At 41.8% G+C, this 27,746-nt stretch overlaps 1 protein-coding gene across 1 annotated transcript in view; it reads right to left on the reverse strand.

Moving 5' to 3' along the window:
* The window catches only part of LOC135247953 (acid-sensing ion channel 2-like), a 363,876-nt gene extending 337,243 nt beyond the window's left edge, over positions 1-26,633 (reverse strand). Inside the window, exons 1-2 of the mRNA XM_064321970.1 lie at positions 26,341-26,633; positions 25,244-25,874 (exon numbers count right to left, since the gene is read on the reverse strand). Of these exons, the coding sequence (XP_064178040.1) occupies positions 25,244-25,813 (570 nt within the window). The 5' untranslated portion in view covers positions 25,814-25,874; positions 26,341-26,633. The remainder of the gene's footprint in view (positions 1-25,243; positions 25,875-26,340) is intronic.
* Positions 26,634-27,746: the final 1,113 nt, after the last annotated feature.

Raw genomic sequence — 27,746 nt, forward strand, 5'->3', positions numbered from 1 at the left:
AAACAAGTTGCCGAAAGTGGGTATTGAAAGTAAGCTTTTATTTCCGTTTTGCACCCCAATTCATTCATCAAATATGGAAGTCTTTGATGCAATGTTCAGGTGGTTCTTGGTATCTTGGGCAAAACTAGCATTATGTATCCCGTTTCATCTAAACCCTTTCGCAACAAACCCATATTGTAGCTACCTAATATTAACCAAATTACCTAATTAAAATATTTACTTTTTTGACGACAACTTTATTAAACATGCTGTCAATAAAGGACACTGGGTAGATGCTATTCATGTCAAAAGAGTGTGAATCTGATAAACGACACCATGGGACATGGAGACATATGCAGCGACTGACCTTGTCTCAAAAGTTAAACACTGACAATCTGCCATGACGACAGCTTCGGTTTGTGAGACTCAGCAAACCGCACGCCAAAGCAGCAGGAAGTGATGTAGACAGTAGTTGCTACTCAAACCTGATCCATGGTTAGTAATTGGATTAGGCAAGGGTTCAATCAATCACCTTTGCCACACACAAATGCAGAAGTAGCACATTAACCCAACCTCCGAGTAGTCTTTCTTAAGGTGGACTGTTCATAATAGTTATTTATAGCCTAACAATTACTAGATCTCTTAGCTTTCTCAGTGGAAGATTACATCACATCACAATACTTCCTTAAATGTGAATTTGCCCCTCAATAAATCTCCTGTACTAGTGACTCTCAAAATGGACTTGCCCAAAATATAACCCACTGGATGGAGAGAAAACAGGATTATACAGTATATATGAATTCACATTGGCTAATTGTGTTCAGTACTTAAAATAGTCACTGGAATATTATTACTCCATTTTAAACTAATTTGTTACACTACTCCCTTACTCAGTCACCTAATCAAGATATATTGTTTCAAGTGGCCAGTGTTTAGGGATAAGTTAACATGAAATTGACCAATAGTTATTCCTGCTAACTATGGCAGGAACTAACAGGGTCTGTATTCAGATTTATTGCATAAAAACCCACTAAAGACCCACGCACACATAAAATGCCTCCTGAATTCAAACTGAACTAGTACATTTAACATTTCATCATCTCCCATGGCCCTTAATGTAAAAAAATGACTCCTCAAGAAGTGTTTATTTCCACCACACATTATTCTTAATGTCATTGCAGCTTGCCATTTCAAGATCTGAGTGGAAACAGTGCTATAGGTTGTTCTGCAAAATTAAGGTTTATTATTAATGTAGCACAGAAGACATATTCATTCTACTGAATGGAAAAGTGTTTCCACAAATAGGATGTTATGATATGACTAATCTTGCAGTGAATATCCACAATGTAAAAAATAGATGTTAGAGAGACACAACTTAGTTCTGCTGCAGATTTTGCAAAGCTCTCATGCTGCTTAGATTGCTTAGTGTGGATAAGACCCAAGTTGTGTGAGCAGACAGTGGTTCCAGTGCTAACTGACCAGACTAAATGTCACGGGCACAGTGCCTGTGTGGGCGGAGGAAGGCCTCAGCACTTATTGGATGGACAGAGTGGGTGTTACACTAAACTTGTGCACAGCGTAATTACAGGTTGTAATAATATGGGGTATAGTCCCTCTTCACAAAGCACCCTCTCTTCAGCTCATTACTGCTGTAACTCACTTCACTCAGTTAAATAGTATTATTCTACCTACTGTAGTCCTGCCACTACCTAAAAGCAGGAACTTGTTTCACAGCCAAAAATTCCTCATGTACGTACGTATCAGCCAGTATTGTCCAACTTTAAAAAATCTGGCTTTTAGTTTTACTATATGGAGGTTATAAAGAGAAAAACCACCAGTGAGAAATACAGTCTTAACAGCAGCAATTATATGATTATCCTGACTTCATATACTGTAACTAAGTTTTACACACATTTAATATTCTGCAGAAATATTCTAAAACTCTACGCAGTTCCAAAGTGACTCTTTTGTGTGGAGCAGTGATCATTGAGCTGGGCTTCAAAACCAGCAGGGTTGCTATTTTGAATCCCACATGTGACTCAGTAATGGGAGGGTAACCAAAAATGGGTGAAGCTACTGTGCTATCAGAGATTGTATTTTGGTTTAGAAAGCAAGGCCTTTTTATTTGTTCAAACAAGTCATTTATTCAAAGCTCATTGTTGTTCAACCCATTATGAAATTCATGAAACTTCACTCTTCTATTACTATTTTACAGTAATGCCCTGAAATAATGTACTTAAGCTGAAATGCTTCACTAAATAATCTTCTTTTTTTTGTAATAATCTTGAAGATTTTCATTAAAATAAATGTCTGTCAAGTCACTATCTATCGCCGAATTAGGTAACACAATGGTGATTGAGCCTATTATTATATTAATTTATATTATTATTATTATAATCATTTATGATTAAAGAACTGGATGTCTGTGGCGACATTCCCGGGAAAAAATCACAAGCGGCGCATAGTTAGTGACGCGTTTTCCATCACCCATCAGTGGTTGGTCTGCCAGAGAGGGTAGGCGGAGCTAACGCAACAGGCTTGCTCTTCAACTCACTTGCGTGTGAGCGGAGTACTGTTTTTTCCGGTTTCTGCTACAATAACAGAGAAAGTTATGGAATCCTAAAAAGTTCTTGTGTAACACGAGAGGTCATATTATTTGTTGATGTAGATTTCGTATTACATTTGATGACAATGTAACGTTACTAAATTACATAGCTATTTACACAGCTAACGCTAGCTACCGGACCATGTCAAGAAAGGCAACATCAGTTTAGACAACGTTGCGCACAGTATCCATCGCTCATATCAGGTAACGTTGCATTAGCTAGCTAGCTAATGTAATTAGCACAATCTAATGTCAGCTAACAATTTTAAAAAACGCTAGCTAACGCTACCGACCAGTACCGCCTCATACTTACTCTCAGGCATTTGCAGACGCTCTTATCAGAGCGACGTACAACAAGTGTATAACCATAACCAGACAAGTATGACGAACCCTAGAGAATCCGTCCAAGTACAGAACAACCGCATAGTCACCTGACCCTGTGGTAACTGATTAACACTAACAACGAAGGCAACACGCATCTGGAAATAAAATAATAAAATCAAGTATCGTAGATGGCGCTCACTAGTCACCGTCACAGTCACCTCGCCAAAGCTCTCAAATGCAATGCTACCTTGTTTCAGTTGCATGTACTACTAAAGGCAGCAGCTCTGCTACTACAGTTCACACTGCTGCAGTTTTCTCTGCAACATTCTAAAACCGTTTCGTCTCGTTGCGAATCATTGATCTGAACTGGCCTTAACGTTACCGTTATTTATATTGCCATCAAGTTCATCAGTATATTATAATGATAGGAATAAAGGTGTACGTGGATCAGAGCCGGGTCTGATTTCTGTGTAAAGATGTCAAGCCGGAGAAAACTAAATAAAAGAATACGGCAGTATGGATTAGCATTGTTATTATTTTATTACGCTTCCTCATATGTTCCTTCAGCCTTGATGCCCTTTTTTGATGAAATCTCCTTTGTTTTTGTTTTATTCTTCTTTTTCTGATTGCTAATTTAACACCCAGCTCAGCTTTATTCTCGAACAGTTTAGCTAGCAAAACCAGAAACACCAGGGGTAACATTTTGTAAGGCAGTTGTTTCAAAAATATTACACAACAGTCATTCACGAAAAAGACTGTTTATTGTGCACGAGATACATAATTGCACGAGCCACAGCGAATCCCGCGAATTCTTCTCTGCAGTGTAAAGATGTTCATACCGCGCAAAAGGTGGATAAAGAACGTGTCTGGAAATTGATCATCACTAATTCTACCCCAGATCTGCTACAGCATTTTAACCTGGCTCGGCAGTGTAAAAACAGTTTAAGTTAGCCCAATGTTAGACAATGAATGAGTATGTACATAACATTACTTTTAATATTACAACCATTTTTTATTCAGTAAATAATAAGTGTAATAGTTGGCGTGGCCCAGGTGCCAACTGACTGACGTCACACAGGCGACACTGGTTGGATCCGGTTGGATCTATGGGAAGTGAGGTCCAAAAACGCACCTGCAATTACCGCTTCTCGCCATTGGCACTGCCATAGAGAGCGAAACTGAAATCTTCGAGATTGTAACTTTAACCCTTATTTAACCAGGAAAACCTCAGTGAGAGGTCACTCTTTTTCAAGAGTGTCCTGGCCAAGACAGGCAGTAGAACATGGTTGCAGACAGACAACATAAAAAAAATTATAGATAATATAAATTACAGAACACAAGGTAAATAATTATTTTTTAACTTAAAACCAGGAAAAAGACCATCCAAAATCCATCATTCAAGTACAGGACCACACAGAGGCAAGTAGCTTAAACAAAACATCAACAGCCTGTTGTACCTGCCTCCAAATCCCTCACCTAGACTTAAAAACTCCTAGCAAGACCAGCTCCTGGGGATTTAAAACATTCTCCAATGAATTCCAAGCGAACAGTGCAGCATACATAAAAGCCCTTTTTCCCAATTCTGTGCAGGCTTTGTGGACAGAAAGTGAAAGCATTTGCTGGGAGGGTAAACAGTAATGACCTACACTTTTCATTTGTATATAATTACATAAGTAAGATGGAAGCAGACCGAGAATTGCCTTATAAACAAAAGTATACCAGTGATTAAGTCTATGGGTGGACAGTGCAGATCATCCCACCCGAGCATACAGAGAACAGCGGTGAGTAAGTGCTTCGTAATTCGTAATAAACATCAATGCTCCATGATAGACCGTAACTAACGCACAAAGGCACCGAGAAGATGTATGCATACTGCATCCCCATAATCGAGCACAGGCATAAAATCAGCAGCAACTAGTCTCTTTTTAGCCTCAAAAGAAAAACAAGACACTCAGTCAGCACAGCGGGAGAGCAGAGAGCTTCCCACAGAACTGGCTGCACTGAAGGACAAGCAGGTAGCTCAGTGAGAGGAGCACTTGCAGTGGCTTGGGTGAAGAGCAGAGGCTGATCAGGCAAGCAAGCAGGCAGGCTGCGAGACCAAGTGGCCTACTGCGGCTGGAAGAGTCAGCGCACCCGGAGCCGGTGGGCACTGGGGGCCGAGAGCAAACCGGACAAAGGCAGGCGCAGCCAGTAGGACAGCAGCTATTCCCATGATCAACAAAAATATGAAAACCAATCAAACGTGACCAAAATTCAAGTGAATCTTCTCAAAAGATTCTCTAAGGACTGGGAAACTTAAAGCATGCAGGACACTAAAAAACAACAAGAATCTCAGCGCACGATGAGCAGACGACAAATGAATTAACCGACTCGCTGCCATCTTGGTTTGACGTGGCCACAGTAATCCGTCGTGTATTTAAGCTGCCCTTGATATGAGAGTCTGCCCAATAAGACCTGTGTTCAGCCATGCGTTTTGCTGCCAGCTCACAGTGAAGGCTTTTCCCTCTGTCATACATACCTTTACCCTAACTGTGGGCCTCAGCACTGTGTCCCCTCATTTGACCCCTCCCCTCATATTTATTTGACCTTATTAGTCTACATACCCCATTTAGCCCCTTGCGATCTCTGAACATAGGCTATTTGGTCACCCCAAGGGTAAATAAGAGGTTGTTCGGAAACAGCATTTGCCTACCGTGCCCCTTGTCTCTGGAACCCAGAAGCAGTACAATTGACATGTTTAAATCTAAATGAAAAACCCACCCTTTTCACATTGTTACAGCCTACCATAAAGTGGCTGGGTGATTTTAACACCAGTGAATAGCATTGATTTTGAAGTTCCTGATCATGGTTGCATGGCTCTTTCTTACTCTTTGCAATTTAATCATTCCAGTTTTATCCTTTTATGTTTTGAGACCTCACTATATGACCAAAAGTATCTGGACACCCCTTGGTCTGGGGCTGTTTTCATGGTTTGGGCTCAGCACCCTTAGTTCCACAGAAGGCAAATCTTAATGCTACAGAATGCAATCACATTCTAGACGATTCTATGCTTCCCCCAACAATTTTGGGAAGTACCTGTACCTTTCCTGTTTTAGTATGACAATGCCCCTGGGCAAACAGCGAGGTCCATTTCTAAATGTTTTTATTTTTTATTTTTTATTTTTTAGAACAGTGTGGAAGAACTTGACTGGCCTGCTCAGAGCCCTGACCTCAACCCCATCCAACACCTTTGAGATCAATTGGAAAGCCAACTGCGAGCCAGGCCTAATTGCACAACAGTGCCTGACCTCACTAATGCTCTTTTGGCTGAATGCAAGCAAATCCCTGCAGCAATGCTCCAACATCAAGTATAAAGCCTTCCCAGAAGAGTGGAGGTGATTATAACAGCAAAGGGTGGACCAACTCCAAATTAATGTCCATAATTTTTGATGAGATGTTGGATGTCAGGTGTCCACATACTGTTGGCCATGTAGTACATGTTGGTGATAATGCATTTTAAATACATTTGACTTTGAGTTTTGACTTTGGAATTCAAGCTGCACACTACTAGCAAAGGCATGCTGTTTTTCTACATGACCAGCAATAAATTGTATCAAAGACAATCCGTGATTTCATTCACTTTTTGGAATTGACATTAATAACCCATTTTAGTCTGGATCGGCAGGAGAGAGCCACTTGGCAGGGTAATCTAAAGGAGTGCTTCACCTTCGCGAGGACTCAAATAAAGACGTAATGACAGGTGGTCGAATGGAGAGACCTCATTATAAGAGTGTCACATCACCGCGCTGCTAAAGGTAGCGGCGTTCAGCCCGCATAACGCCGCATACAGATGAGAGGCCTGCGAAGGACCACACGATCGCCAGATGGCATTCGCGGTATCCGTCCTCGTAAGGCTGCGCTGTTTCATTGTCATCTGTGTCGACGCCGCCGCCGCTCCTAATTCCAATCAGCAGGTGCTAATTCATTAATTAGCGGCCGGTCGCGTGGCCTTCGCTCTTGTCTGAGCGCCGCCTCTGCCGCGGCGACGTGCCGCACGATTCCGGCGCTGTCGATAAGCTAATTATAGGCTTGGCCGGCGTCTCCCAGGGGACTTGTGGGTGAAATACGGGTACTTGTTGCCACAGCCTCAAAAAAAGGTTTTAAATCAAGCGTGACAGGAGCGAGAGGGGGTGGGAATATCCTTGCCGTTTCATGATTGGCAGAGTACTCAGGTTGCTTGGCTTTCGCTATACGGTGCAGGTCAAATCGATGGCGTTTATGAGCATTCACATTGACCTCTGACCTTTCTGGGCTGTAATCCCACACGGTGCAGAGTAGAATGGTGGAATGGCGGGGTTGTGGGTTCATGTCCTGGGTGAGACGAATCCGCGAATGCTCCGGCTGGGTCATGTGACTCAGTCCAGACGGTGCATAAAAACGCCAAGCAGCAGCCTGTGAATTATTGCCAATATGAAAAGCTCGCATTTTAATAACATGCAAACACGTGGGCTGACGTGCCACAAGGGATTTGGGTACAGTTTGTCTGTGAGGCACAGAATCTGGAGTATGAGTTAGGGATTGGTATGAATATGAATACTGAATATCTGCAGACACGGATACTGCTGTTTCTGTGGAACCACTTTTGCACTAAAGTTTTTTTAATTTTTTAAAATTGTTTTCTTGGTGCTGTTTAATGTCATTGTCGTATCCAGGTGAATTAGAATGAGAGAGGTTTGTTCTTCACACACACACACACACACAATATTAAATGAAGCCACAAGCTAGGGGCTCAGTAACTGTCTGAGGCTTTCAGAGAGCTTGCTGAGGCAGAATGCACCAGGACTGCCTTGCTGCCCTTTAAATGGCTGGCTGTGTAAATCCACTGCATTTGTTCTTCCATTCAGTAAGTCCCTCCTGTAACCTAATAATCCAGAACCTAAAATAAAAACAAATGTGAGAGGGTTTAATCGGCTCCCTTTGCAAATTGCTTCTGACCCGGCATGGCTAATTCTACCTTGTCGCTGCCCAGTTACTGTGGGGTTTTTATTGGGCTATGAGGTTGGGCTTTAAATATTCCTCAGACTTACTTGTTTGTTTGAAAAGGTGGATAAGCGAATTCATCCTGCTCTGCAGATGAGATTGACATACACCTCACACACAAGCACCCACACATGTTCTCTCTCACACAGACACGCCCATCGATACACCCACACTATGCACAAGAACACACAAAACAGACACACACACACACACACACACACACACACCAAACCGACGCACAAACGCACACGCACACAGACACACACACACACACGCACACTTAACCACACTCTGCTATGGCCACTGTGGGGAGGGAACAATCAGAAGGAGACACACACTTTAACCAACTAGAGGGGGGTTGATGTTACCCTTTACACAGTACGCCAGTAATGTCTTAGCTATGTTGGCAGAATATTGTGCATTGACTGTAAACCTCTGTATCACTCCAGGCCAGATGCTTATTGATCCAGTGAACCTGGAGCGTCGAGGCATCCAGAAATACTATGTGTATGCCATGCATGGCAAACCGGTGAAGTACTGCTGTTGACATTTCCAAATCAATTTCAAGCACCCGCCGGATGCAATATTTGAAGGTTCGCTCATTGGAGCGCGATTTTCAAATAACTTGCTGGTGGCTGTCCCACTGACATTTTTCAGAGCTGAAAAAGGATGAATTGAAAAGTACACTTTTTCAGTGAAATCATCTTCCACCCCATTACAATGTCAGGCACAATTGTTAAACGTAATTATATCTCTATGGAAGACAGCCAGGCCGGGTTAGCAAAGTGAGGCGTTCTGTCATTTTTCAAATGAAAGATTTGTGTTAATTTCAGGTCAGACGAGGGTAACACTCCAGGAAAATAGCAGGTTAGGCCATAAGAGTTGAATAAAAAGGAAAGAAATAAAATGGGAATAATATATTTTAAAATGACGGTATCCCTCTAAAAAATAGGATGCTAATGTTAAAAAATGGTCTCTGCCTCTTGTTAATTGTACACAATGTGTAATTTTCCACTTACACCTCACATATTCTCTCACACCACACACTTCTTGTGATGGTGTTTCTCATATAATGTTGTTCATTAACATTAATGGCCTTTATGTTTTTGTTGCCTTTATTTTATGCAACTTAACAATCAACGTTGTATTTATTTCTTTATGACTGCCGTTACTGTTGTATTATTTACAATGCAAAATGAAAAAACATACAAACAGTTTCTCACCATTATTTTAGACTTATATTGAGCAAAATGGCATTCTACATTGAGTTGAATGGTCTGTTCATTTTATGGTAACATTCTTATTCTTACTGTGCGAATATCCGTGATACAGATGGGTGAGAAATTAAAGGAAAAGCCAACATAAAGTGCTGGGAAACCACGAGCCACCAGAACAATTGCAATGCACCTTGGCATAGATTCTGCAAGTCTCTGGAACTGTACTGGAGGAATGGAACACCATTCTTCCAAAAGATATTCCCTCATTGTGTTTTGATGATGGTGGTGGAAAGTGCGGTCTAACACATCGGTCCAAAATCTCCCATGGGTGTTCAACTGGGTTGAGATCTGGTGACTGCGAAGGGCATAGCATATGATTCACATAATTTTCATACTCATCAAACCATTGTATGACCCCTCGTGCCCTGTGGATGGACATATAGTCATCCTAGAAGAGACCATTCCCATCAGGATAGAAATGTTTCATCATAGGATACAGGTGATCACTCAGAATAACTTTGCATTGATTTTCAGAGACCACTCCCTCTAAGGGGACAAGTGGACCCAAACCATGCCAGGAAAATGCCCCCCACAACACAACAGAGCCACCAGACCCCCACACTGTAGGGTCAAGCGTTCAGGCCTGTACCATTCTCTTGGTGTACACCACACATGCACTTGCCCACTTGTCGAGAATATGATGAAGGATGACTCATCTGGCCATATCACTTTATCCACATCTCTGTAGACCATTGCCTATGGTTTTTGCAACACTGAACTCTCAAATGTGCATTTGTCTTTGTAATAAGTGGTTAATGCACTGCAACCCAACTATAATATCCTTCTTTATGTAGTTGTCAATGGACTGTTCTTGCTGACACAGTCTGGTCTCATCCTGCATTGACATTCTCAGTCACCAGAGGAAGAGTTGTTCTTCTGTTTTTCCTTACATATTGCAATAATGCAAAAGCATCAGAGTCATCAAATGTGTGCTTCCAACCATAATTTCCAACCCTATTTACTAATGTCTTTCCCATAGATCTAAATGCGGATGTCACTTTGCACAGTCACTGTTCCTGTTCCTATTCTGACTGAAGCTCCTGCCATCCATGCCCCAATAATGAACTCTCTTTCAAAATCACTTAGATCTTATCCTCTTGCGACCTTGATCCAAAATCAAGGTCAACTTCGCCTGCTCTATAGATGCCACAGGGCATGATAGGATGCTTAATTTTATCATGCAGTACCCCTGTATACAAGCATCAGCATATGTCATATTCAGGTTTCTTCTTTAATTTGTCACCTGTCTGTATGTGTACATGTTAATAATGAAATGAACACTCTCTCACATCGGAAAGGAGTATTTCATGCAATTTATACATTCTCACTCATCTTCCCTCCCTCCTCCCTTTCTTCACTGGAGTTTATTTTTGTAATGTTTCCCCACATTAAGATCCTCCTCAGCCTCACTCTGCTTCGTGATATCAACCAAAGAGGGCTGTTTTCTTCAGCAGCTGATGAACACTGCCTCAGCTGCTACACTGCAACACGTACTGAGATGGAGATCTGCCCCACTGATAAATAAATGAGTCCCCACCGTTGGAGCATTTCAAACTACCAGCTCCACTCCACAAAAGTGGTTTTCCGGAGCGTGACCTCAGTCTGTGCCCCCTCTTATGCTTCTGTGTCAAGTATCACACTGTTCTGATTTGCAATTCTGTTGCAGTAAGCCTGCTTCTCTGCTGCTGAGAGGCAGAGCCATAGGTCGATCTCTGTGGACAACGAAAGCAACGTTGCATGCTTATCTGTCCGACAATGGCATCCAAGCAAGTACAATGTGTGCTTTAACCGCTACACATGGGGCAGATACAGCAGACTCAAGATGTCAGGTGCAATTCTGTGTGCAATGTGTATGGAAGTGTGTTCTCACAGGTGGAATCATTCCCCGTTTGGAAACGTACTTTCTGCATTCCAAAGGTATTCAGATTTTGAATACCTTTGTGGGTGTGGCACACTGTAAAAAATAATCACATAAAAATGGTGCTAATGTTGCCACTGAAATACATTTAATGAAGGGAATCTGTAGAAATCTTTGTATAAATCCTGTTGTTTTATGGAAGGGCTATTAAATAAGGAGTTATTTCTGCTATTCTACATGCCTATGATAGTATTCTTAATAAACAGTGAAATCCTGTATAGGCCTAAAAACATTTATTAAATTTAATTTTATTATTTCCTTTTATTTAACATTTATTAATTTCCGACTCTTACTACATAAAACGGTAGGCAACAAAAAGCAATAGGGTATAATCACCTTTCCAAAGTGAAGGTAAAGACCAAGATAAATATTTATGAATTCAGATTAATGGCAGCATCAAATGACTGTTGAGATTACAACTGCCAGTGCTGGTGACAGTAAGATGCTTTATGCATGATTACACATGCTAGTTCACACTGTACCACACAATTTGCATTTTACATTCTCAATGTTCGTGTGCATGAAATAATTACACGACATGCTACAATAATTTCACTTCATTTTGGTGAGCAGATAAGCTAACAAAATGTGCCAATACTGTAGCTTCACTCGCATGGATTTTGTGAACCTCAGATCAATCTCTGTCTAATGTCACCTTCTTTTATTTAGGAGGTATATCATCCATATTTTAGTTCATTTTAAGAAACATTTTTTACAGACTACAAAATTCCATGCAAATAAGAATTTGATGGAAAAAAAGATTTTTTATACTTGTTATTCATTTGTGTTGTCCAAAGTTTAAATTAAAATGGGAATCCAAATACTTACATTTAAACTTACATTACAATACATTTATTCGGCAGACGCTTTTATCCAAAGCAACATACAATAAGTGCATACTGAAGATCATTGGAACAACTACAAAACACATTAAGTCATGAACACATTAAGCCCAGTTCACACAGTAAACATTACTGTTTTTAAATCCTAATTCCACACTCCCAATTCCACAAAACCCAAATGTGGATGCCCTCAATAAACTAGCATACCCTATAGGTGGTTTGTCCCATGGGTATGTGAAGTGGAAGTACGTCTCCTGGCACAAGTGCTTCCCAAATGCTGGCTTTCTGATGTAATACATAGCTGTTAAACAAGGTGTGAAACTGCCTGGTTGCATCTACTTGCTGCCATTTATATACAGTGTATGAGCTTGCCTACTAAGTGACAATTCCAAATATAAAAAAATACTTGTCTGAAAAGACATGAAAGCCAAAATCTCAAGCAGAGGAATCACAGGCACATAATGGATTGTGTCTGCTCTATTTCACTTGTGTGGCCCAAGTCATTGCTTCTAGGCATCATACAACTCATGCTGAATGTCAGGAACAGAAAGCTTGTGAATTAGAAAAGGTCCCAACAGTTTTATTTCATGTGAGAAACATAAAAATCAAAATATGTATGTCTACAAAGGTCAAGGCAATTACCTGTCTATTTATAACACAGCTCTTTGGACCAAAAGTACTGTATGTTCTGTAACTTTGTTTTTATTCGCGTACCAGAAATGTAACTTGTCATCTACCTGAGAAGTGTGGATTACAATACCTCCTGCTATAGAATTTATTTGTCAATCAAACTCTCAAGCATATAATTTGAAAACCCTGACTCACTCTTCCTTCACAGTTACGCTGTAATGACATCCAGAGCTCAAGATGAGTATGTGAATGCTGATGGTATTTATGCTCATACACACAGGACTTCACTTGAGCTCAAGCACTTGACATCCCAGAATGCCCCAACCACAGATGACAAGTTGAAACCTATAAGTGTACTAGATCAAAAAAGTCTTGGCAGCACTGCCCATGATGAGAGCTTTGCGCTCTCAATGTGGAGATGCATTTTTCTTTCATTTTTATATTTTGCATTCACCTTTCAGGCATAACTAATGCTCTTACTCAAAACAATGTATACAACATCTTAGCCTACATTTGTTTGGCTACAATTTATTCATACAGCTAGATATGTATTGAAGTTAAGCACTTTGCTCAAGGGTACAATGGCAGTGCCCACCTGTATCCTGTAACCTAAGCAAGCCGAGTTCCCTAACCATTATAGTACACTGCACCCCTCTGCCAAACAAACACCAGCATGCCCGGTGATGTGGTTGCAAAGCAAAAAGGCATTTTTTACCGACGACATGAGACGAATCACGCCACCGCGAAGGTGCTCTCTCTCCCGCACTCTGCTGGAATAATTTATTGGCTTTCTCCATCAAACAGACATGAAAGACGGCCAGTCGAGGAAACCAGAGGTGCGCAATTAATCTGGTAGCCAACAAACAGAGAAAACAGGAAGCACCTGTGTGAAACCGTGACTGTATGAAGACCAAAAATAGCGCAGCAATTTGATCAATTTCTTATATATATATATATATATATATATATATATATATATATATATATATATATTTAGTTTTTTTTTGTGAGAACAGGCTCTACACCATTTTTTGTCTTTCTGCTGCTGAAGCAACCACAAAGGCATTTGTAAAGGTGAACCCATGTCAGCAAATAGCCTGAAACATGGCATGTACAAGTAACAAACAAATTGCCAGGACCTGGATCTGACATTCAAAAAGAACACTACAGGTAATGAATAAACAAGGAATACAAAGTACACTGAATTCAGGTACTTTCACAAAGGTGTGATTCCTGAGTTAATTAAGCAATTAAAATGCCAGCGTGAGCACAGTTGTGTATGAAAATGCTGGACAGGCTCAGTAGCCCTTTATTTCAGCTGTCATAGCCAGAAGAAATCTCAGAGACTTCTGAAAGAGGGGTGGTGTAGGGCAGGGCGATATGGCAGAAATTATGATATTTTTAATTTTATTGATGCTGTTTTGTTTTCCAATACAAATTACACTAAAAGTAAATTGAGATACTGTAACTGTAGAAAAATAGTCAAATTCACTATTTTTTATTAGGGAGATGAACACTGAAAGGTGTGAAATATTGAATAACATTCAAAAATTGTATAGTCTAGTAAACATAAAAGAACCATAACATGCAACCTGCAAAGGTTAGGTTACTAGATGAAATATTCATACCGGTGTACTTAAAATACCATTATCCCACCCAACCCTCGGGTCGTTATTGGCACCCATTGGACTGGAGCCTCAGTAGGATGCAAGACTGCTGAACCTGTTTCACAAGGAAGAGTCGCGAAGGTCATGCTCGCATGGACGTCTGAAGAAAATAAATCTAAGGGAAACTCTGGTTGAAAGCGTATGCTCCTCAACCATGACGTCCGTGCATTGATTTGAGCTGCATGGCAAAACAGATGAGCAACTCTTTATCAGCTGACAGCAAATATCTATCGAGGGTAGTGTAGGTTCGGATGCTTCAGAAAGAACCATCTGTTAAGAACTTCATAGAGAGGGATGCCATGGCTAGTGTTTCCTTTATTTTGGCAGTTACCTGTACTTTCAGCCTATATGAATCACTCAGACAGAGCCTTACAGCCATCCTTTTGGGGCTGTGCTATGCAGCAATATTGACCGGGGCCCAAAAAGTGAGAGGTGCCCAGGGAAGTGTGAGGGAGTCTTGAACGGGTGAGGAAGAACATCAGATCCTGAATTCACATTTCACATACTACACAAAAAAGGAAGCAAACAAACAATCCATACAAGCTGGACTGCAGTAGAATTTGTGCTCATGCCCTTCCTCTGTTATCCTTCCCTTAAGATTCTGTGACTGTGACACCAGCTGGCTAGCACCGATGCGCCAATTTGTTAAACAGCTACCTCTTCATTCATATTTACACTTGTTTCTAAAGTGCTGTGTATTTTTGTGTGTAATTGAATGCATTTGATTACATTAAGAGTATTAAATGGGTCCTGGTGATGGAAACATAGTCTAAAAACACAAATGAATCAATTAAGGTAAGAGGTGAGTAATAGAAGAGAAACAGAATATAGCTCAGCTCTATTATCTTAATAGGTGCTGAGCACAAATACAGATTGGGGCCATCTTTACTGCACTAATAAGATAAATATGGCTGCCATTGACAACAAAGGGCAGCTAGCAACCTAGCCGCACTTCCCTGTTCAGTCCTGCCCTGAACACATAGGTGGGTGACTCAGTAAAGAGAATCATAGTGAGACAGAAGACAGCCTTTCAGGATCAGCCTTAATTCTGAGCAAGCTTAGCAAGTGAAGGCCAGAGCAATCATCAAACAAATCAATATACTTTCCATAATTATTCTGTGACAAAGCACACATATGAATTCCCATTCAAGGAAACACGCAAACTTACACATGATAGCACTCTCTCTCTGGCACGAAACATGCACGCACACACACACACACACACGCACACACACACACACACACACACAGACACACACACACACACAAGGTCAGACACGCAATTGGGTCAAAATATCCCTCAGTCTAGCAGTGCTAGATTTAGCCTAGTTATACACAGATATTTCAATTGCCACCTCAGATGGCACTTTGGAAAAAAAGTAAGCATTTGCTTCCAGCTGAAGTACTGCCTATTGTTCTGTAACAAAATGGCTGTTACGAAATGAAGCCCATAAATCTCGTGAGGCTTCTGGACCTGTGCTACTGACACCCCTGAGAGAAGCTGTGCTGTCAAAGGTAGTAGCCAAAGATGCATCCACAGCTTGGGGATATGAAACTCCTAAAGCACCTACTAGAGTTGAATATGTGGTATGCAGTATGATCTGTGCTTTTTTGTGTGCAATACTGCTTCTGTCTATGGTATATAAAAAAAAACACTTGTGCAGGCCGATTTGCAAACTAATCGAGCCTTTTTATTTTCCTGTCAATGAAAAACAAACTACACTCTGCTAGAGTCTCATACAGTGTCGTCTGTTTTTTATGCTTCATCTTGTGTTTTTTATTGACAGGGGCTTTATTAGTCTGCAAATAGAGCTAAACAATTATGCAAATGTGGCTGAATATTGAGAACCAGTGATAGAGGACTCCTGTTCAATATGCGTGCGTGCACTTCATGCGTGCACATAAGTGTGTGTGTGTGTGTGTGTGTGCGTGTGCATTCATTGCCTGTGTGTGAGGCGGTGTGTGCATGTGTGTTAATATTTGTCTAAATGTGTTTCTTTATCATCAACTTCTGCAAGAGGCTGTAAAATCAGAAAGGTTTACCCCTGTCCCTCAACAGCTCCTGTACTCTCTGAGCTGCAGCACACCTTTAAAGAGGACACCTCCTCCTCCATGTGATCTTGACTTATTTTCTATCTGGATTCGAGTGATGAATGCCCAAAATGTGGAGCACACTTGACGAGAGAGTAAATTAAAAGGTAGGATCACCAAGGCAGGATTCGACCTCCCACTCACTGCAGGTCACTATTTAAACCATATTTGATACAAAGATTTGGAGGGCTCAGACCAGCACGGCACAGCTATCAAGCCACAAGTGTATCTCCAGTGCCATCGCACGCCACTGTGGATAGAGCACTCATTAGAACGATCATCATTACGATCATTATCACAGTGCTGATTACCGCGACATCAGTGACAGACAATATTTCATATTCTGTGACTGCTGCACTCGAGCCAACAGTGATATGACAGAATTGCACTGAATAAATATCTAACAACACTTATACGTTTTAAATATGCAAGCATAATTTGTTGAACTGTATTTTCCCCACATGAATAAACAAGGCTAGGCAAGCCTAATTCAGCCAGACCCTGGATACAGTCAGATATGTCAGAAACTGGAACAAAAACATGAAAAGAGTAGTTGTAGATTCAATTTCCCAAGATCGGCCAGTCATAACATTGGTAGATATTCCTGCTAGGGTTAAATATCCTAAAAATCATAAACTGAGAGAAGAAAAATTAAGGAGGCCAAAACAAGAAAATGGTAGCCTTTTGTACTCAAAAGTGCAATTGTTTGAGTACATAACACTTGGATCTTGTATTCTGCCTCCCACAGAATACATATACCAGTCATAAAAGTTTAGTCCTATTTCTGCATTTGTTTACAGCAGGAAAGTCAAAATTAGCAAAACCGTAGACAATTTGTGTAGTCCATTATATCACTTGTCTGCTACAAATCTCGGCAAAATAAGAGGGAAGTAGGATCCCTACATTGTCAAGATCATATGATCTCTTGCGTAGGCATATAATCATCGGAGCAATGACTTTAAGTTCCTTTAATAATTGTAACTGTTTTTTGATAGCACTTAATAGCTGCACAATGCATTAGGAAGCCATCTATATTAATACAAATTCAGTTTCTTTTATAACGTCTATGTTTCCAGATGTAAATCCTGAATTCTGGCATATTATTCCACTCAGATAATGTTAGAGCAGTGGTAACCAACCCAGTTCCTGGAAATCTACCAGGAAAGGTTTTCCTTTCAACCCTAATTTAGCACACTTGGATCTACTAATTAGCAGCTGAATAAGACCTCTATCTGCTGAATGAGGCATGCTTTGTTAGGGTTGGAGTGAAAACCTACAGGACAGTAGATATCTAGGAACAGGAGGGTTGGTTACCACTGTATTACGGGAGCATACATGATGATTAGAATTTCATTAAGCTAACTGAACTATAAACAGGGTTGACAAAATTGCACGTGACCCAACCCCTTAATAATTGCCATTATACACTGCAACAATAGGCAGGAATGCATAGCCAAACAACTGTAGAGGCAGCTCAAAACATCATGACAACCCAACTTGCAACCAATATTTGTGCACCTCTCAACTAGAGGTCTCACCTGGGCCATGCTATTAACCATGACAATCATATAATTTTTCAGAACAATTGAAAACCCATGATCACTCTCACAGACAAGCAAACTAGCTAGGTAACAAGCGAAGTAGCCATTGAGCTATAATATAAAAACTAAGTTAGTCAGCTATAGCAATCTAGCAAATATTTTTGACTGCCCCAGAGTGTACCATTTAAGTAAAACATGGCTTAGGCGAGCAGTGTATTTTTGAAACCTAGGATTTTTAAAGGCAACATTAATGTAATAAATATTATTTCATACCCTATGTGAATGTTATTTTGATTGTGATTTTGTGATGTATGTTTTACGTGTAAAAAAAAATTGCTACAATAGCTAGGTATGTTGCAGTTAAAACAGATAAAATAATCTTTTAAAACTTAACTGTGTCATAATGAACATTTGGCAATTGACAGCCAGTCATTCATCAATAGGTTATCATATTGATAGATATCTATGGTAAATTGCTAGCTAAGCATTTCAACTGACAAGAAAATCATATCAGTAGAGGTTTGGCAAGCTAACTAGCCACTAAAATCAGAAAAAAAGGGCTTCTCGCACAGGTGGTAAAGGTATCGATGGGTAGCTGGTGATAATTGTTGGATGGTTAGCTATCGCTAGCTACCTATCGAAAGTAGGCTCACTTATTAAACAATTTTGAAAAAACAATACATCCTCAATAGATCTTCTCACAAAACTTTTAATTCAAGACCACACTTTTGCCAACATGTTTGAAAACACTAAATATAAATACTTATTTAATACAATTATAAAGATGCATTCATTTGCAAATTCAAATTGATTAATTTCACAGTACTTATCAGAATAATTACTGTGGAGCCATGAGTGAGTTCTACTGTGTGAGGGAACTATGGGAAGTTTGAGAGCTATGACAATCTACAGCTGGAAGAATTGGAGAAATGAAATGCAAACCACCATTTTAATCATGTGATAAGCCATATATTTACAAGGTTGGCAAACACAAAAATCGCAACAACAAAAAAAACGTCTCCACATATAGTGCAATTTGCATAATGAAGTGTCTTGTGTTCACAAGGAAAACCTGTGTTTCCAACTGACGAGCAATCAATGGCAATCAATTTCATTCATTCTCCTTACTCATATTCAAATAACATATTTGGTAATGATAACCTATGGCAAGGCAAAGACTGATATTATTTGTCGGATGTTTATAGCGCAGTTGTTACAGTAATTTACTGTGATTGCTGTATATTTTTTTCTTTTTTTAGGGGGGAGGGGCTTTCTCTATGTACTTTTCAAGATTTCTCACTGATACTATTGCTTTTCATTTGCTGTGTCTGTACATTACAGTTGTATCTGTGTATCCATTTTGTATTTGAGTGTATAAAAAGTCATCTGTAAAGTTTGCCTTATGATCGGGCAGAAAACATATAGCATTTTGATGGTAGCATTTTCTTTTTATTGCACCGGAATGGAATTTGTGCACGATAGACTTTTTTTATATGACGATGTGTGTTATTTTGAAGGAAATATTTCATTTTCAGAAGTGTTGACATGCAAAATATCTGTACAAGAGATATGTGAAGCTTTGCAAATCAAGTAAGCATCATTTAGTTTTGTGTTATTACTTTTTCAAACACAGCATACTGTTTAAACCCTGAGGAAAGCTAGATTCATGTATTTAGGGCTACCTAAAACATAAAGATAATGAAGCAAACCAAAAGCACACTGCATGTAACATTATTTTGGTTTCACAGAGAGCTACTCAGCCTAAAGATAATTAAGTCTGTTAACAGGAAATGACATTCCTACCTTGATTTTTGATTGTTATGCCGATTTACCTAGTGAGATAGAACAAATTAGCTAAATGAAGTAGGGTCTTACTGTTGTAAGCCTACATAATGACATAATATTATAACAATATAGGATGCAAAAAGAAGAAAGAATCACATTCTGCTGTGCCTTGAAGTGTGTATTTCATATGCTTTATATTTCGTATGAGTTTGTATTTTTATATGTTGCCGAGCCAAGGATTTACCAGATTTATATTACAATAAGTATTACAGCAGAGCAAGTGACCAGGTCCCCAAAGCATATTTTGTGCATTGTGAAGCAGGTTACCAAACTGCACATGTATATTTGTGTAACTGCTCCTGTCATAAAATAACACCGGCTATACACTAGCATTAAAAATTTAGGAATCTCTGATAAATGTTTATACTTTTAAAAGAAATTGATCATTTTATTTTTAAAAACAGCCCAGCCAAGACATTGATAATGTTACAAATTACTATTACTGTTAAATAACTTAAATAACTATTTTTTAATTCTTTACATATCATTGCAAAGCCCCATTTTCAGCAGCCATTACTCCAGTGTACTGACAGCACATTGTGTTACCTCATCCTTAAGTATTCATGCTAATGTGTTGGTACTAGAGAAAGCACTCCCATTATATTAAGTGCAGTAGAAAATAATCGTGCTGTTTAATTAAGCTAAAAAATATCTTTCTTTCAGTTGCTACAGTATCTAGTACATTGGCAGTGAATTTTGATTTTTAAAATGGCCAAAAAGAACGAGCTTTCTCTAGAAACTCATCAATCTTCACCTTCGGTGCACCTTGGCATAGATTCTGCAAGTCTCTGGAACTCAACTGGATTGAATGCCATTCTTCCAAAAGATATTCCGTCATTTGGTGTTTTGATGATGGTGGTGGACAACGCTGTCTAACACATCAGGCCAAAATCTCCGATAGGTGTTCAATTGGGTTGAGATCCGGTGACGCAAAGGCCATTACGATTCGCATCATTTTTATACTCATCAAACCATTCAGTGACCCATCGTGCCCTGTGGATGGAAAATGTCATCCTGGAATATATAACCTCAAAACAGTACACTTTTGATAAGATTATAGAACTAAAGTACAGCATACAGCAACTTAAGTCCAGCTTTGAGTATTCTTTAGTATACGTTTTCCAAAATACATGATAATACCATGTAAAATACACTGTGAAAATGAACTTAAGAAAATGTGGAGATACAATCAAAATAGTACACTTACAGTAATAAGTATACTAAAGTATAGCTTAAGTTTAGTACAAGTTTCAGCATACTTGATTACTAATATATACAGCAGAGACTGCAATTTGAGTGTCTAAAAGAAAGTGTTGCTTGTGTTTTACATTGCCATATAAATAAAAAGCTGAATGGAAATTGCCCCAAAAATTTATGTGAAGGTCTTCCTGTGGTTAGGGCAAAAGAAACCACACTTTATGCTTAATTACTGAAAGAAGCCTTTCATTGGAAATTTCAAGTAAATTTCAAGATTGCAATTTACTAACTAATCAGGCTAAAGTGCAACAGATAATTATAATATTTATGTCTTCCAGACACTCAGCAGCTTGAGAAAATCTGAAAAACAAATCAACTGATGAGCAAACAATGACTTTAGAGAACGTCTTTTATATTGCAAAGGCATGTCCCATTGTTTGAATCTTTTTAGGTAAAATACAGTCACACTTTAGATTGTTTCACGTTTGCCATTTTGACTGAGTTTAACGTTAGCGAGCTTGCTAACTGTACGAGCTGTCATTGACTTAGTCAACAGAGTGAATGTAACTAATATTAGAGAAGACGGTACCGAAATGAAGCACTGAAATCTGCATTGCGATTTAGTCGTATGGGTACCGATGCCATACCTATTTTACAATGGGTACTTATTTTGTTGCAAACATACAAGAATTTGTATATTTTGTAAAATTAACTTGACAAGTATAAACATATCCAGTAAGTGTAAGTTTCCATCAGCTGTTCAGAACATTCATTTAAATGTCTTCTTCCATGATGCAATTCTTAGTTGACACTTTCAAGTAACTCCTAAAATGACCTCTCTTCAGATGGTAAGATGAAAAAACAAAGGGCTAAGGTACATGAAATAATTTCGGAAACATTGGGTAGCATTGCTTTGGAATACAGCTTGTTTAATTTGTGCAAGCAAAGGTAGCAATATTGTTTCATGTAATTTGGCATAATTTTGATACTTATTACTTACAATACAAAGTTTTGGATTGGCAGTTTTTGGATTTTTTCAACATAACCGCCATTTTGTTGTCAATGGAGCTGCTGTCCACAAGAAATCATTGTGCTTCCACGCTGTCCATCATTGACTTGAATGAGTTCCACCAAAGCCAATGGAGCTAGCATATGTGAATTGTGTGCAAGGCATTAACCCAAAATTAATTTTCTGTTGACAAGTACTCTTCCTCTGCTGTTTAGAGGCTCCTTCAAAACCCCCAACAAAGGACAGGCATTGTTTACCTTGAATCTGCCAGGGGGTGACTAACCGATAAGACTTGGTGCAGAAAGGCCGTCAGCAACAGGGGAGGTCCTTTGAGGTCACAAAGGGCCTTATGGGTTATCTGTGGACAAGGGCAGCACACTGCACATAGATGAAGCTCATGGCGCCTGTTCTCCAATGGCTCTCGTGTTTCTCTGCTTGCAGTGTAAATAAACAGGCCCGATTCTCAAATCTCTCCCCTGAACCTGAGGATGCGCGCAACCTTTTTTCCCACCGCGATGAATAATGTCACACTCCTGTGCCCAGGCAGCTGCAAATGAGAGGCTCTCAGTCCCAGATAAGTTTTTAACCAGCTGCATCATCCAATGGCTGCCTCCAACTGCAGTTCATCTTCCGTCCCCGGTGCACACACCCCTTCGGAAGCCCAGAGCCCTTTTAAACAGATTGAGCAGCCGTGCCATCGACGCGCTAAGCTGTTTGACCACATCTAAGTCTGTTAAACCCTTCCCAAAGCTTCCAGTGATGGGAAAGGCCGGACCCAAACAGGTTGGAGAACAGATAAGGACTGGAAGACCATGGTATTTCCTCTACGGAGAGAGCCGTGGAGGTGCAGGCCGGTCGGAGAGTTACCCAGATCGCGGCCTCTAGGATGAACTGGAGTTGGCCGTGCTGCTGCGCCTGCCCTCAGATTTCGAGTCTTCTTGTGGAGAGTAACAGGAAGGATGGGGAAGCTTGAGATAAAGAGGGAGAGGGACCCGCAGAGGGGGCCTTCTGGCCAGCGCTGCTCTCTGACAGTCCTGCGGGGAGCTGACAGGATAACGATCACCTGGCAGGTCTCTGACACTGCGATAACAGGTGGGGGGCGGGGCGCAGGTAATTATTCAAGCGCAGTCAACAGCAGCCTGCTTAGCACAGCTACTCGCGGGCACAGAGAACACGAGTGAGACATATAGGAGCATAGTGGCAGACGAACAGAAACAATGATGTGTCAAAGTGCCAGAAAGAAAATGTAAATGCCAAAGATTTTCTGACAGAAAAATACACCCACCACTACTCACCTCAATTTAATATTACAGAGCAGCAGACTGACAGAGAAACTACTATTAAAACACCAGAAAGGAAACCGATAACTCAAAGTCTGCAAATAGACTTATATAGTGCTGGCCCCTGCTGATGGCTTATTTGTCCCAGAAGAGGGTCAGCCTAGTCAATATGGAAGTCTTACCTCCATTACCAAGACTGTAAGAGTATTGCAAGCTCATGGATTTAGTTTTGAAGGAAATGGGTAGTGAACTGGTAGAAAACTAGTATGCACGTTCTCTTTCATGGACATGTAACTCTATTGGCAGGGAAAAAGGAGAAACTGCATTTAGCCTGAGAGACACCTGCACCCCTCACACCTCCATTTCCAAAACAAGTACTCAACACCTGTGAGGTGATTCAAATAATACCACCTTCCAGCCGTCCCCCGCCCTCTCTATCTTTCTCTCTCTCCTTCCCTTTCTCTCTCTCACACACAATTCATTTATTAATTCATTTCAGCCTCTGTAATTAAAATGTGCAAAATGTTTAAAGTGAAAATGTCAACAGAAAATGCCATATTTATCGCTGTCATTCACTGAATCAAACCAGTCAATATTTGATTTTTCATGATATAATTTGTCAATAAGGCATTAGCTTAAGGCAGTATGTTTCTTCTTTCAGCTCACACTTTTTGGTTGTGCCTGGCTGCCCATTGGGGTGCATCTGGGCAGATTTGAGCCCCCCCCCCCCATTCGGTCACTGCTCTGATCTCCCACCTTACGCCTCTATCGACATACAAAACGGGAAGCCCCTGCTCCTATATATTTAGTGTGCACTATCCTCAATGTGTGCACTATCCTCAACACCAAACAGACAGTTTCCACAGACATGCCTCACTGTTGGTTAACCAGTTGCTGCCTGTGAATTCTTCACATTTGTGAAGATCTTCATGATGTGATCTTCATTTGTGTCCTGTGTGTGTGTGTGTGTGTGTGTGCATGTGCACGTGCTCTGGAGTTTGTGTGGCTGTAAGTGAATGTGCATCCACTGATCTGTGTGTGTCTGTTTGCTCCTGAATGACGGTGTGAGTGGGGCATGCATGTGATTGCTGTATGTGCAAATGTTTATTTGTGTGCGAGACGGTGTGCTGATCTCCTGTCACACTTGGTGAGGCAGTTCTTTTCTGTTTCCTGCAACCGAGGAGAACACGTTTATTTTTATCCGTTCTGTCAAAGAGGGAGAGAAGGAAAGCAGGAAAAAACACTGTGCCGAAACAAGTTCTCTCACTTCCTCTCCAGGGCTCGGCACCCATCCGACCGAGGCTCCCTCAATTGTCCTGCACTACTCTCAGTCACCTCGACATCAGCGGCTACCACAGGCAGGAAGAGGCTGCCATCAAACCGGACATCATAACCACTGCTTCTCAGAAACCTTCAGCAAGGGGGAGATCTGTCTATCGAATATGTCCCTATAATGGAGTGGAGATGACAGCTTGACCTCACGTCTCAGGCAATGTTTGGATGTTTTTGTTGCCTTTGTTACATTTCCCTTGTTCACAGCTCAAGACGGGACTTGCTCAAAGCAGCGCAGTACATGTAGAGAGATTGTGTTTTACAGAATCCCCTTTGCGTACCTAATAAAGAACCGATGCTACCTGTGGATGCACTTTGACTATCAACAGCCTCCCACACACTATGAAAGAGTGCGGGTACACAAAGGTGACCCACGTGCGGCGCACAGAAATGAGAAGGTAATTGCCATCTTAAATTCAGCAAATCACACTGCAGAAGGTGAGACTTTCAGAAAATAAATTACAGAGAGAGACCTGCGAATGCGCCTTGCAGGATGACTGAAATGCAGAGAAACTCAATCTCGAGGCAAATTGCCTCAATCATGCCAAATTTTCCTGTCTCACATGACATTTTTCAACTGGGCAATAACTACACCTGCCAACAGCTCTGTTGCTGTCTCTTTCTATATTCCCAGTGAGGGCTAAGGAAACCAGCCAGACATAAAACGGAAGAGATGGAGGGACTCACGGGTTTGAAGTCACGATGGCTGCACTCCTGTCCACGGTAACGGCAGTAGAGCATCATCTCCTTGAGGTCGTGGCCTACGCGCTCCGTGAACTCCTTCATGCTGAAGGGCTTGGGCTTGTAGCCGGTGAAGTTGGCCCGCTCCTCCAGGAACTCCAGCACCTCGGGCTCGGCCAGGTGGGGGTCCTGGATGCGCAGGTGCACGTCCAGCAGGGCCAGCAGCTCGCCGGCGTGGTAGAGGTCATTGCGGGTGAGCTTGGTGAAGCGGTAGGGGTTGAGGTTGCAAACGGTGACCACGGGGAAGACCAGACTGTTGGAGACCACAGCGTCCACGCGGGTGACGTGCGGGTATGAGAAGAAGTAGGCCAGGCGCTCGGCGCTCTCCAGGGCCAGGACGCCCAGCGACACCAGGAAGGTGGCGGCCCACAGCAGGCGGCGCAGGGTGAGCGGGCCGTAGACGAAGATGAAGCGCAGGCCGTGCAGCGTGGTGTGGTGGGCGAAGACGTACCAGGAAGAGGGCTGGAGGCTGCCCTCGCTGACCTCGCTCCCGCAGCTCTCCTTCAGGTCCTTCATGGTCGCCCACCCCCCACCCCCGACTCGAGCCTCGCAGAGCCTTGCGCCGCGAACCGCCGTCCTGCGGGAGACACAAGACGGAGAGTCGGCAAGGGAACAAATGTTTGTAGGTCTGACCCCACCCTCCGCCCCCACCCTCTGACATCCTCATTCTGTGCTGACATCACGCTCAAAGTTCCAAAGACAGAGGTTCAGAAGGTTAAGGCAAAAAGAAACCCCACCCATCATCACCACCCGAGGGCCCTCCTGTCTTCTCACCCAGTCTCTTGGTCACCCACTCCTCTCCCTCTCTTTCTCCCAAGCTCTTCAGGACAAATTAAAAGGAAGACAGTGGGCACAAGTTGAGTAAAGAGGGATGAAAATGCCAAGGTGAGTCCAGCATATGAAAAAAGAGAGAGAGAAAGAGACACAGAGAGGAACAGCAATCAAAGATTCTTCTGTTTCTAACCCACTTGCCCCTGAGCCCTTCAACGCAACACACACACACACAAACACAGTCGTGAGCACACACACAAACACAAACTCACACTGCTCTCTTGTTGTCTCTGTGTCCCCAATGTCAAGTCTGAGCACCTCTCCTTCAGCCTAGGAAGTTGACATCCAGCCCGCGTGGACGTTTGCGAGTGGGAATGTGTGCAAGAGAGTGTTAGCGCATGTGAGGAAGGGAAGGGGGGGCTCTGGGGTGGGATGGGGTTGTGGGGGGGGGGGTCGGTGATCAGTGCTGCCGGTTAGTTGCGCATGCCGATCCCAGCTCCTCCCGTTCCTTCTCGGCCAGCCGCCGTCTCTCTCTCCCTCTCCTTCCCGGCACATCCACGGAAACAGTGAACGAAAGCAGAACTGGGAGAGAGAGCAGGCACACACTCTCTCGTGCTGACGGGGAGGGGGGAGAGTAGAGAGAGGGAGAGCGAGAGACGGAGCGCGGGAGCGTGCGCACACACACACATGCATGCTACATATGCACACACACATACACACTGTTGCCTGCTCAGGAGTCCACTCTTATAGAATATGATTCTGTCGTTTTTCCTTTACACTATTTTACCCTTTTGTTCTGCTGGCCGTTTGAGTTAATATTCCTCCCTTCCTAGCAAACACAGAGAAGGACTGATGCAGAAAGCAGAAGGAAATTCAGCCAGAGACAGACAGCAGGGTCTGTGGCTGGAGTGGGGGTGGGGGGGGGGGGGCACAGGGAGAGGTGGAGGGAGAACGAATAAGAGACAGGAGAGGAGAGGAAAAAGAAGGGAGAGAGAAAAGGAGAGAAGGGAGTGCAGAGGAGAGTCACCACGTTGGAGCTGATGACGAGCGGCGTGTCGGGTGGCCTGCGGGCACTGATTGCATGCTGATGTCACAAGGCTCCAGCGTGCACACAGATGTAATACAGGCAGAGTGAAGAGACCGTGCGGGAAGCAGGCAGAGCATCTCCCTCTTGATTGACATGCAGAGAACTGGCGGGAGTAGATGCTATCGCCAACCTCCTCGGCACCTGATGATGAAGGAGCCGAATGGCGGGGGAAGTGTAGATAGATTATCTGATGTCTTTCAGCGAGCTGTCTGAGTGCATAACTTAATTTGCTTGGACACGGGCGTATTGCCTGTTTGTGCATGTATGTGTGCGTGTATCTGCGCATGATTGTGTGACGTGTGACCGTAGCCTACACGTAAATGTACTGAACCACTCGGCACAGGACTTTCAGTTCGGCACGCTCGGCGAGCCAAACGATTACAGTCTTGCTTAACGCACGTCATGAGCCTAACTTATGCTGCATTCACATTGGATATATTTGAAATATGATTTGATTTTTCAACGCAGAAATCTCACATGAACACCATCCGAAGTAGGATAATACAGTCGGAAAGTTCAAGATAATTTTGCTTCATGAGTTGCCAGGATGTACATGATCCCAAACTTCAACCATTTCAATATAATGGACAT

The sequence above is a fragment of the Anguilla rostrata genome, chromosome 2 (assembly GCF_018555375.3).
Source record: "Anguilla rostrata isolate EN2019 chromosome 2, ASM1855537v3, whole genome shotgun sequence".
Taxonomy (NCBI): domain Eukaryota; kingdom Metazoa; phylum Chordata; class Actinopteri; order Anguilliformes; family Anguillidae; genus Anguilla; species Anguilla rostrata.